The 12,450-nt window shown below is 55.9% G+C and overlaps 1 protein-coding gene and 1 long non-coding RNA gene across 2 annotated transcripts; both read right to left on the reverse strand.

The window, feature by feature from the left end:
- Positions 1–1,226: 1,226 nt before the first annotated feature.
- On the reverse strand, positions 1,227–5,493 carry LOC308182230. Its single transcript, XR_013941722.1, has 3 exons — positions 5,107–5,493; positions 4,933–5,009; positions 1,227–2,645 (listed from the first exon to the last, which is right to left on the reverse strand). It is a non-coding gene; the product is annotated as an uncharacterized lncRNA (long non-coding RNA).
- A 1,665-nt stretch (positions 5,494–7,158) lies between these two features.
- On the reverse strand, positions 7,159–10,082 carry LOC308182241 (uncharacterized protein). The gene is made up of 7 exons (XM_080566503.1): positions 9,954–10,082; positions 9,792–9,878; positions 9,147–9,369; positions 8,837–8,979; positions 8,367–8,483; positions 7,936–8,163; positions 7,159–7,315 (listed from the first exon to the last, which is right to left on the reverse strand). Exons 1-7 carry the CDS (start codon positions 10,005–10,007, stop codon positions 7,298–7,300), a joined length of 870 nt encoding a protein of 289 aa, XP_080422629.1. The 5' UTR covers positions 10,008–10,082; the 3' UTR covers positions 7,159–7,297.
- Between the last annotated feature and the right edge of the window lie 2,368 nt (positions 10,083–12,450).

Raw genomic sequence — 12,450 nt, forward strand, 5'->3', positions numbered from 1 at the left:
GTGCCCGTGGATTCAGGCAGTGTGCAGGCAGGACCAAGAACAAGTGTGCTCAGGGAGCAAACTGGTGCTTCCCACACACAATTTCTCTTCCTATTCCCCCACCAGTGTCACTGCCCTGCCTGGTGCAAACCCCGTGGGATGGGGCAAAGGGGCTGGCACTGTCCTCATGGGAACCTGACAACACAAAACCAGCCGAGGCTTGGGCTGGGTGCGCTTGGGCATCATCGTGCGCAGCCTGGCCCTCCTGGTGCAGGGTGATGTGATGAGCCGCGCTGGTGCAGCAGCTTTCTGCAGGACACTGCCTGCTTCACCCCCTCTCTCCCTGGTTCAGCAGAGGCACCGATGGCTGCTCGATGGGTCCAATGTCCCTGCTCCAGCCCTGACCAAGCCCATGCAGGGTCTGTGCCCACGCATCCCATTGCTCCCTGCCACTGGAGAGCCGGGGGCGGCCGCCCCGCTGCCTCCCACCCCATCCCCGTCGGGATGCGTCCCGATGCGATGCAGCCCACGTTCCCCTTCCCGCAGCTGCAGTGTGCAGAAGGCACTCCCGCCCCCGCAAGAACCCTGCCTGTGTTTATCTGAGCATGACATCGAATCCCTCCCGGCAGCTCCAGGCTCGTTTTCAAATATCATTAGAGCCGCTTTGCAGGCGATTAGGATTCCAGGCACTGCAGTGCCTGGATGGCAAATGTGCCACGTGCACCCGTGAGACAGAAACTGTCCCCGGTGCATCCCCAGCCCCTTGTCCCTGTGGCCCTACGGCTGCCCCCATGCTTCATGCAGGCAAACCAGGTCCTCTGTCCTTAATTGATCAGCTCCAGCTGTGGTCATGGCCTCCAATGGCCCTGGGGGGTTGTTGGGTCACACCACCCAGTGGCAAGAGGAACCCAACGCTGCGCCCGTTCAGTGCACTTGCTGAGCTCCTTGGGTGCTCACCTCTCTGCCTCGGGACCGAGGCAGCTGCCAGGGCTACCAGCCAGGAGAAGCCCTCCTCATCTATTTCTAATCACTCTCTCTCAACTCTGCAGCATTTCTGACCCATCTGTCACTTCACAAGATATCTCAGGAGAAAAGCTGCACTTTGATGTAGCTCACACAGGAATGCATCCCCAGCCATCACCAGATTTCCCACTTTGTGGGCAGACGCTAACTCTGAGCACCAAAATCCCCAAGGAAAGGCTGCCCCAGCTGCACTGAGGATGGCACATTGCCACCACACGCGACTGGGAACCTGGGGTCCTGCTTTTTTTCAGCTCCCTGCCTTCACTCCACGTCCTCTGAGTGGGATGAGAGCCATTATGTTGAAAGACAAGGCAAATTACGCTGGTGTGCAATGACGGTAGATCTGATTCATAAGCCAGGAGGGTTTTCAAGGTCTAATTTGGAATGAAAGACAGATGATGACTTCTTTAGTAACCAGGAAGACTTGGGAAACTTCAACTTTTCTTTGAGGAACACGTAATTACTTTCCAGCTTAGTGCTGTTCCCATGACTGTCTAAGAGCTTGGATTCTGCAGGACAGAGAGGCTGTCACGGTTAGGAAATTGGTTTTAAATAGGAAATGGCTTAAAATTTACCAGGAGGATCATCCCTTGACGTCATGTTGGTCTCCAGGAGCATCAGCCAGCACCAGCTTGAAGAGGGCAGTTTCTTCCCCAGGGAATTCAGCTGTTGAGAGTCCATCGCAGCCCATGCACGTGCATTGGGTTTATAAGGCACAGGTGTCCACGCAGCCCCGACCTCACCCATTCTGCCTGCATGGGGACCGGGACCCAGAGCCATCCGGCTGCCCCAAAGCTTTGAGGCTGCCCGATGCTCCGAGGCTCCATGCGTGAAGCCCTTTTTCCAGTTGGGCACAGTTGGGCTGCTGAGGGCACACAGGTGCACGGGTGAGTGCGTGTGGCCATCAGCCCAGGCCAGGCACGGCACCCAGCAGGCTGGAGGGGAGAGGGGCTGTGCTCCTGCACCCGCTGGGGCTGCAGAGACGTTTTGGAGAGCATCAGCACCGGAGGTGAGACTGCACTGGGCACCGGGCCAGCGTTATTAGCATCTCACAGGCAACAAATCCACCCACGTCCTCCACGGAAGGAAAAACTGTTTGGAAACAAGGGCTCTGCCTGGCACAGGGAGCTGGGGACATCCGGTGCCCCGCGCCTCCCGGCCAAAGGTGCCATACCAGGAGGATGCCAACGAATAGATGAGCTGAATGCCCACAACTGGGCACAGCTGCAAAGGCAGCCTGCCCACTGGCCCTGCACACTTCAGGCATTGGCAGGAGTGGGGCAGTTGTTCCCAAAGGACCATAGGTCCTTCACAGGACAGAATTAGGGTTCTGGGCACAGGGAAGCTGTTGCTGGCTACTGCGTTTTCCCAAGCTGGTTTCACTGTTAATGCCTTGTAAGCAGGATAGAGTCAGGCAGGGCAGCCCCCCCCAGGCTCACCAGGATGCACTGAGGGCCACTGGCTGCAATGCTGATGCAGGGGTCCCTGCTCCACCTCGCAGGGCTCATCCCACCTGCAGGCTCTGCTCCAGCACAGCGGCTCCCCTTGTTCCTCCTCATGCCCTGCCCCTTCCATAACAAACCTCAGAAAACTTCACCCAGCTGAGCCCCTGCATTTGCTGAAAGCCCCCAAGCGTGTCTCATCTGCACAAACAAGAGGAAGAGAAGGATGAAACTAGTTAAAGCAAAGTCCCAAGGAAGTGTTGTCTCATTACTCTCTACCTCTGACTAAAGCTACCAAAGCTGCATTAAACTTTAGGAGTAACAATAATTCATCACACTTCTGCCATCATTAATCCCGGGTAATTGTTTCTATAATTAAAAGCCCCATTGTGTCTTGTCTCTCTAATATGATTTATCAGATGGGGAGCACTCTTGCATGAATGATGCATGGCTGTTGGGAGGACATCTGCCTTTGGGCTGCTTGCGTGCAAGAGAATGCAGGGAGGCTGCCTCCAGTGCCAGCAGCTCCCTCATGGCGTTCAGCCCCAGGATGAGAGCCCCCGGCCTCTGATCCACAGGTGAGCTACAGCCAAGGAGCAGCAAGAGGAGCCACCTCTGGCCCCGGAGCTGCAGGAGGGCTGGGTTTGTTTTAGCAAAGCTGCATTAAAACCTTGAGCAGAGCCAGGCGTGACCCAAGGGGCAGAACCCTCCGATGGTGATGACCTAGGTGGTCTTTCAACTCTCCCCTCCATGTTACCATCCCTGGAGCCGAGGTGGGAGCTGGCTGGAGCACACAGTAGAAGATGCGATCCAGGACAGTTCCTCAGCTGCTCTGAGCTGTTCTGGGCATAAAGTTCCCTTTGCTCCAGACTCTTCCTAAAAAAATAATTTTTGGAAACAAACCCGGGAGCTACTAAGAAGGCTGGAAGAGCCATAGAGGTCCCAGAAGGCTGCTCACCTCCTTGGGTGACCCACAGCGAGGGGCACAGCCAGACCAGAGCTGGAGTGGGTGCACACCTTGGCTCTCAGCATTCCCCACCACCTCCCACTTCTCTAAGCTAATATTTGCAGCATCTTAAATGGAATACGAATAAATAGAGCACGTTTTGGAGAGTGCATGGATGAAGTTAATAGGACCTGAAAATTACTCTCTTATGAGTCACCTCCCTAATGTATGTGCATGTGAAAGCTCGCAGCATGCTCTCCTTCCATCTTTGTCTTCCAGAGCTTTCACTGGGGGTTTGGCTGGGAAGGCGCACACGTGGGAGGCACCACTTATTCCCCACCTCAGCTGGACATCACCATTAACGAGGGAGTGGCCTAGCCCATGGCATCTCATGACTGTTCAGTTGCTTTGCTCACAGTGTGACATGTAATAAGTCTGCAGACCTCAGCTCTTCTGGACACCGGCCTCCTGCTGGAGAGCAGCCTCAGCCTCCAGCAGAGCACTGCTTTCCCAGTGCCACCCAGCTGTGACCCTGGTACAAGAGACGACAACCAGGCTGGCAGCACAGATATTGGCTCCTGGCCCCTAGAAGTCTTCAGAGCACACATGAGCCAAAAGTATTTGGCCTGGAAACGGTGCTCCCCTCAGGTAAGGGGTCTGCTTCCAGTGGCGCTGCTCACAGCCTGGAGCACTCCCGTACCAACCTGTGCCCCGGGGGCAGATGGGCAGCACGGAGCACCCTTGAAGGGAGCTCAGTTTTGGCTGCAGCAAGAGGCTGGACTACTCACACCTTTGGCTGTCCCCATCTCTGTGTGTCCAGCTCAGGGCTGAAACACTCTTTTAGTTGCTCAAAGCAACCTAGGCTCTTGCATTCAGATAAACTCCTGCGGTAGAGGGAGGTGAAGCCAGCCCATGTGGAAAGCTGGTGCTGGCAGCTCCCTGGAAGGGTCTCTGACCACACCGAGGTGCAGCTGCAGCACCGGTTGTAAAACCACTGCGTTCAGGGCAGCCGCAGCGCTCGGAGAGCAGCTGCCTGCGCTGTGGAGCAGAACCAGCCAGGCCTTTGGTGCAGCCCCTCAGCACCGTCTGGAGCTCAATATCACACAATAAAGTGGGATTTATTGTCTGGGAGGCGTGGGCAGGAGCCTCGTGCAGATGACAGCACTGAGAGAGCACCTACCTGGGGGGCAGGGGGGTTGGATCTCCTCTGAGCAGCTGGAGGCTGAGCAGGACAGGAGGGGCACAGCCCGAGGGGTCCCCCCATTGCCTGCTCAGAAGGATGCTCCCAGATCACAGATCAAGAACAGGGACAAAGGAGAGGAAAGGGAAAGATGCTTGGAGGTGCTTAGCAAAGAGCTACGCCTTTCAATGGAGGGAGATGCCCCCGTCCCCATGTCCCGCTCTTAGTCCCCACATCTCCACCCAGCTGTAGCACAAGGAGGGGCTGAGTCCCCAGGAAGCATCAGGTCCTGTAATGCCCCACGGGTGAGACACCACAGCACCACCGAGCCGCCCTCAGCATCCTTCTAGCCACAAACCCACCTTTGTGCGAGGTATGAGCCTTGCCCTGCTGCCAGCCCCAGGCACAAGCAGGCATTCAGGGAAGTCCATCCACAGCCCTGGGAACCAACAGGGGGTTACTCCTCCGTCCCCTCCAGCAGCGGTGGCCCCTGTCCTGCCCTCCCCCCCAGGTGACCACAGAATCACAGCACATACCTGGATCGGATCCAAGGTGAACACTCAGGATAAAGCATCTCTGCAGCTCATTCTCCCTCCTCTGATCCATTTGCTGCCTTCACATTCATCTGAGGAAGTCTCTTCTCCCTAAATCAGGGCTCAAGACTCAGGGAGGATTTGGGCATGCACCTCATTGCAGACAGGTGGGCCCAAAACTGATCTGCAGGTGAGCTCAAAGCCAGGTTTAGTGCTAGTCCCTTCCTCACTACATTTTGAGGCATAATGGTTCTGCAGTCTGGCACTCAGACAATGAACAAAGCCCCCTCTCTATCTTCACATCCAGCATTACTGAAGCTCAGGAGCCAGCAGGAAAATCCTGCACAGATTTCAGAAAATGTCCTTACCTAGCTGTGTGCCGCTAAATGATGTTTTATCATTCTCTGCTTTGAAAATGCTGGCTGAAGAGAATAGGGCTATTAAAAAACAAACAAGGAGCAATTAACTTAATGCAGAGCCCAACATAATATCCGTGAGTTGCAATATCAGCTCCTTTATCAACCTTAAGTAAAACCTTGCTATTATTCAGCAGTAATGAAACCCCTGCTGCTGTGGCTGCAGATAATGCAAGGTGAGAGGAATACCTGCACTTAAAGAGACACTGCCATAGGGAAGGATGAGGGGCAGCTCATGACTACCTGAGCTTTGACACTCAGGACGGTCCTGCACACTGGGGGTGCACAAATAACTGATCCAACCTGGGAGGAAATCCGCCCTGCCCAGCCCAAGCCATGCCCTACTGAAGCAGGGCCACGTGGAGCTGCAGCAGGTCTCTGGCCAGAGCCACACGTGGAAGGCCAGTTTCAGAGCCCCAGGGAGGGCTCCACGGGCTGCAGCTCGAGCTCAGGTGTACCGACCAATTCCAAGCTGAAGCATTTCATCCTTTATAGCATTTGCTGCTGGCCAGAGCATGACAACTTTAGCCCAAGGGGAAAAGCTGCAGAGAGCACAGCACAACCCAGAGCTGCTTCTGACAGCTGAAACGATCTGTGATTAGGAAGACATGAGCACCCCTGATCACAGCAGGGCTGGGAGCAGTGATATCTCCATCCCTGTCACCATCCTGACTTTAACTGTGGGATTTTGAACTCCCACTTTTTTTGGGACACAAAGAGTCAAAACCTGGGGGTATCTCAGGACCTCCCTCCCTGGTAAGGATTGACACTTCTCAAAAGCTTTGCCCATGGCAGGGATCAAGCACAGCTGGAAGGGTTCATCCAGGCTGGACCTGCTAGATGGCTCAGCTCCTTCAGCAGCACAGCCCCACTGTAGGCTGCCAGTTATTTTTATCAGCTGGAACATTGTTAGTCTGAGCTGATGCACATGCAAAAACAGCTAGAGGCAGTTGTGCCATCAGACAGCCTCCAGACAGGCCCTGAGCAAAAGCTCAGCACCCTGGGCTGTGTCCTTTTTATTTTACTGATATTTGGAAGATTTACTGCTCTTTTCAGTTTCAGCTACTGTCACTTGTTCCATATAACAGATGCGTCAGCCAACCTAAAGTCACTCCAGGTTGTGTTCATGAAAATCCTGTTCCCAGCCTCCCATTCCAGACCCTGACTCACCCCTTGCACTGAACAGAGGCCTTCTGTAGGATTCATTCAGAGAGGGCCCCAGGCAGAAATATCCCAGCAGACTGAAGACCCTCAAGGGCTCAGTAAGCAATGTGGATTCCATGTGAAGCTGTTTGGTTTATCCCAAAGAGAGGCCTGCTGCCTCTTGTATTTCTGGTGATGTGTATGTGGGGGTGCCCATCCTGCACATCAGGGGACAGCCAGCACAGGGACATTTGTGTACCAGTCAGCATGGCCACACTCAGGCACTGCTGTATGGGAACACTGCTCCACTACCTGTACCCCTTCCCATCACAGCATCCCCAAAGCCATAACCCCCTGGGGGGCATGGAGAGCCTTTCCACAGGTGGGATTGGGGCACAGGTCCCACTTGCAACCCTGTGCTCCCAGCAGCAGTGTGCCAATGCCACCCGGCCGAGAGCCTGCCAGGTCCAGCTACTGACAGCCAAATGAATCCCAATTCACATGAAAAAATACAGTAATTTTATTATAAAGTTCAAAAATATCAATATGTCATTAACTGGTCAGCTTACACTAGGACACAGCAGCCAGAGAAAAACAGGCACTTCACAGCCACAGCAGAGGTCTGGGCCCACAGGTCAGGGTTCCTGCTTACCCTAGAAAAGATGAGAGATTTGTTCTTGAGCACAGCAGCCAGTCAGCACGGGGGTTGAGCCACTGAGCACAAAACATACCCCACACCTCCTCACCCTCCATTCCTCTGCAAGCTGGGCATCAGCTTCATAGGAGGTGGGAGGGTATTGGTCAGTGCCTTGGGGACAGATGGGTCTAGAGCAGTGAAGGACCCCATGCAAAGTTACTAGTGATGAAGACTCTCCCACAAACCCTCCCCAGTTTTCAGGGCAAGATCTCTGGGTCATGGTGTCATGAAGATTCTGGGTCAGAGGGAGCTGCCCTAGGTACCAGCACAAGGTGCTCAGCTAGCTTTTGGCAGCCCTCACACCCAGGGGAGGGAGGTGCCCAGGGCTCTGTGCACAACCAGCATCACCTCAGCAGCATGTCTGGGGCTGATGTGTCCTTGCCGGGAAGGACAGCCACAGCCCTACAATCCTTGCCTGGTTCACATGGCAGAGAAGGAAGGGAGAGCTGTCCCAAAAACTCAGAGCCTGAGGGCATCTTCCCAAGCTGAAACCCCTCTGAGTACAGACAGTTTATGACACCTCACCTAATAAAGGAGGGCAGGTGGGACTATTACTCATGCAAGAAGAGTCCTCACCTCACACTGCAACAAACTGCTGTTCTCATGATCCACCTCCTGCTCCTGGCCACTGCCATCCCCACTGCTCTCACCAGCTGGTGGCTTCTGGGCAACACCATCACCACTGTCAGTGTCAGGAGCATCTTCCCCACTGCTGGACACAGTGGAGTCCCTCAGTCCCTGCTCCATGCTCACAGCCGGCAGCTCTGGGGTATCCCCATCCCCAGTGGGCTGCACATCTTCCACCTGCAGAGACATGGACAGGGTCAGGCTGCAGCTCCATGGACAGGCGGCACAGAAAACCCATGAATGATCTTGTGAATTCACCCCAGAAACCTCTCCTTCTGTAGCCAAGGGAAGAAGGACCGAAGCACGTCCTTCCAGCTCAGTATATGAAAACCTACCCAGGACCAAGTTGGCAGCTGTATGCAGCAGGCCCACTCACTCACCTGGAGAGCTGATGACTCCTTCAACACAACAGTCCCATCCCACTCTTCAAACTCCAGGTCTGTCTCAGTGTCATTCTGGGACTTGTACTCCTCGCTGTCTGTTTCCACATCCGAGGGCTGGGAAGGGAAGAGGTAGTCCCTGAGGGAGGCACCAGCCCTGCAGCCAAGCAGCCATGGGTGGCCATAGTGCTGCCTTGCAGGGACACTAACTGAAGGGGAATTTTGGTGTTATGGGGCAAGCAGGGCACCCACACTTTCAGACACTGAAGACACGATGCTCAGGTTCTCCTTGGACAGCCTGCAGCCCCAAAAGGGCATATGACAAAGGAAGCCTCTTTGCAGCTCTCTGCGCAGGCTCCTCCACAGCCCTACACAGTGAAGCTCCCAGTCCACCGGGAGGACAGAGGCCAAGCAATCCTGACTCGCTTTCCCCTGAGGAGAGGATCTGCTCGGCCACCAGAACACCATACCTCATATGTGACATCTTCAGGGTCATCCTCTGGCAGGTCCCTCTCCAGCACCACCACCCAGGACACCTGCTCCTCCAGAGCGACGTCGTCCCGTTTCCTCTTGTTTGCTTTACTAGATGGGTTGATCAGAGCCTCACGGATCTCTGCAGGGATCCGCAGGTGGCAGAGTGCATACAGAATAAACACACAGCTACGCATTTCCCAGCTTTCTACCCAGCACAGGAGCTTCAGACCCAATGTGTTTGGATGTCATGCTCTGTGCTTCTGGTCTGCAAGCCCTTTGGGTGCTCCAGAAGGCCCCAGCTCTTACCCTTGGGCATGTTGCTCTGGCCCCAATCCGCTGGCAGTTGGCCCAGGATGTTCTGGATCCTGGTGGGGACGATGGAGAGGAGGAGACGCATCAGCCTCCCACGGCGCTTCTTGGCAAGTCGTCCAGGTCTGGTGGGAGACTGCATGGGGCAGACTTTGCTGATAATGGTCTCTACAGGGACCACAAGCCCAACCCAGGCTGATACTTTCTGAAGGATCTTCAGCTGCAAGCGAGAGAGAATTACATTTGGTAGCATGAGACCTTCCAGCTACTTCAAGTCCTCAGTGAAACCCTCAACCTCTCTCCCAGCATGACTAGGACCAACTTCAGTCAGGTAAACAGGGACCACTGAGGTTGTACGTTGTCCCCAGAAACCTCCCATCTCCTCTGGTACAGAGAAGAGAAACACAAATGCTGCAGTAACCATTAGCAGAAGGGGAGTAAGACAAGACCAAATCAGACATAGGATAAAATGGGAATGGGAGAAAAGCAGAGGATGAGCACACACTGAGCGCAGAGCAGGGGGAACAGACTTAAAGAGCAGAGAGAATGATAGAGCAGAGAAGCCAAGCGACTGCCAATCCCAAGATTTTACCACCCCATCCCCTTGCCCTCAAGCCCCTCCAGCAGAGGAGCATCACCTACCAGGTTCTTGACAAAGCCCAGCTGAAGCACCTGGCACAGGATCCTGCTAGGCAGGGAGTAGGGCTTGTTGCAGACAACCATCCTCCCCTAAACCGAGAGAGAAAGGTCAGCCATCCTGCACTCCAGGTTCACCCCTGCCCCAGCAGAACCCACCCCAGGTACCTGGAGGAGCTCTGCCCACACTGGACTGCTGTGTGGCTGAAATTGCTGCTGCATGAGGCTGCCCAAACCTGGCTTAGCCCAGCCTCCAGCCCCCAGCTACTTGTAGTTTCTGGACCAGCTGCTCCCCATTGCGCTGACGAGCTGCTGGCCCCACTCACCAGCGGGGCAGCCCTGTGTGCCCTCCTCTGGGGGCTCCTTGGTGTCAGCACTCAGCCTGGTGCCTTGTTCAAGGGGGGGTGATAGCTCTCAATTTCCTCTGCAATTTGGGGTGCTCATCTCCCAGTGTGGGTTGTAGCTTGCAGAGCCAAGGCTCTGGGGTGGGATGTCTGCCTTCTGTCTGTGCTGGTGCAAATAGCTAAGGCAGAGGGTGCTGAGATGCCAAAATTCAGACCCTCTCTGCCCCCTGATGGCCCTAAGGGAGGGGTACCCTGAGTTTCCTCCCTGTGTGCACCCTCCCATCACTCCTGCACTGCGGCGAAGCTGAGTCTGGGGTTTGTTTGAGTCAATAAAGCTGAAAGGAAGGGAGCGAGGCCAGCCTTTCCTTGCATGTCCCCTCCAGCTGCCTCCCCGTGCCCGAGCGGGTGACAAACAGCCTCTGCTCTGATGAGAGCAGGTGCAGGGATGTGACAGCCAGCGTCACCTGGCGTCACGGTGCGCAGAGCAATCAGGGCTGCCCACAGAGCATAAATACGAGGTGCTGCTCCAGCAGGTGCCAGCCCCGCCGTGCCGTGTCAGGAGGTGATGCTCTGTCCTCGCTCACTCCAGGACAAGAGCTACAGGGGCATCTTCCAGCACGTGGTGACCCCCGACCGCATCCCACGGTTTACCATCCCCTCTCTGGACATCCTGGAGAAGCGCCGGTGTGTGGGGCCGCTGGCGGGGACAGCGCTGGGCAGCAGCTCGGGGCTGGTGCTGGTGGACACGCACGGTGTGCCTGGCTCCATCCCATTCTGCTCCAACACTGAGCTTGCTGCCGGCGTGCAGGCTATCCCGGACCGTCTTGCTTGGGCAGCTCTGTCCCTGCCCCATCTCCCCAAGGTCACCACACCGTACGGCTTTGTCACCCTGGGGCAGAGCCCTCAGGTCACCTGGGAAGAGGCTTTGTTTTTCCACGCAGGTCACCCTCGAGCTCCTGCTGCTGAGATACACCCCAGGTCCTGGCAGGAGCCAGAGCACTGCAGACACCTCGGGGTGCCCGGGGCTGCTGGAGATGGGTGCTCCCACACGGGTGGAGGTCAGAGAGACCACAAGCGGATGAGTGCCAGTGCCACCGGTCCCATGGATGCTGGAGGCAGCCAGGCGCTCCCTCCACCCCAGAGATGTGCCATGCGGGGTGTGCTGGAGGGCAAAGAGGCGAAGAAGACAGAGAGGAGGCTGATGATTTGCTTCCTGGAGGTGGGATCCAGCCTGGAGCTCCCTGCTGGGAAGCCCAGGAAGAACTTGCTCCAGAGGTTCCTCAAGAGGCCCCGTGCCCCCCGGCAGCTCAAGCCTCTGCATTTTACTCGCTACTGACCTTACAAAGCTGTTCAGGAAGCAGAGGATCCCTAAAGACTTGGGAAAGAGGCACTTTTTGCAAATACATTGACTGCCAGGCAGCCAGACCCAGACCCAAGGGCGGTGGATGGGTCACTGTACCTGGAGGAAAAGCATCTGGGTAGCATTGCCCTTGGCCAGGCACCAGAAGCACTCCCCACGAGGCAGGGGTGGTTGGGGCAGGCTGGGAAGCAGAGCGGGCGGCAGGTCCGTAACTGCATGGTGGCCTAATAAAGGTGAAAACATCTCAAGCAATGAGTATGCCTCTGTTTTTTCCTTGGCTGTCCCAGCAGCTTGGTATCAAGAAGACATTTTGGTGCCAGCCACATGCATCACATCCCCCCAGCACTCTCAGTTCCCCCCCCTCCCCCGTCTCTGCAGCTCCTGACGTTTATCTCCCAGCCGCAGCAGGCTCTCGATGGGCTGAAGCAGGAGGCTGCCTGTGCCCCGTGGTATGAGCTGCTGCAGGGCAAGGGAGAGTGGTGATGGTGGCAGCTGCTTCACATCTGCTGTCCTGCTCCGTGGCTGTGGGGTGGGACATTCATGTGCGATGGGGACCCTCCCCAGGTGGGGACCCTCCCTCTGCTTTCAGCAGGCAGCAGCTCCCCCGGAGCAGTGACTCCCCACCATTCCCAAGGGTTCAGTCGCGAACCGCTTGTAACCAGCCACAGCTGAGACAGTTTCACATTGCTGGCTGTGCTCTCATAAATTGCGTTTTGCTTTTATTGAGAAGCAGAACTCGTAAGGCAAGAATAAAAGCATCTCTGGTCAGCAATGCTCTGGGGTTAATGCAGAGCAGCCTCTTGGGTCAGCAGTGCTGGGCTGTGGCCACCATCCCTCCAAGGCTTTTAATTCCCAGCAGGGACCCCCAGGGTGGCACTGGGTGGTCTGGTCCTGGCCAGGCATCATCAGAGTCCCTGCAATGAGACCTCACCAAGCTGGCAGTAGTCAGGTTTTGTGTTGG

Source organism: Anser brachyrhynchus, assembly GCF_964034855.1.
Source record: "Anser brachyrhynchus genome assembly, chromosome: 23".
NCBI classification, from domain to species: domain Eukaryota; kingdom Metazoa; phylum Chordata; class Aves; order Anseriformes; family Anatidae; genus Anser; species Anser brachyrhynchus.

What these genes read in the sequence shown, in the direction of transcription:
- LOC308182241 (XM_080566503.1), bottom strand. Translation starts at nt 10,007, where the DNA reads ATGCAGCAGCAATTTCAGCCACACAGCAGTCCAGTGTGGGCAGAGCTC. An exon ending in TGTGGGCAGAGCTCCTCCAG is followed by an intron (nt 9,879 to 9,953) that starts GTACCTGGGGTG and finishes CTCTCGGTTTAG; the next exon opens with GGGAGGATGGTTGTCTGCAA. An exon ending in CCAGAGCAACATGCCCAAGG is followed by an intron (nt 8,980 to 9,146) that starts GTAAGAGCTGGG and finishes GGATCCCTGCAG; the next exon opens with AGATCCGTGAGGCTCTGATC.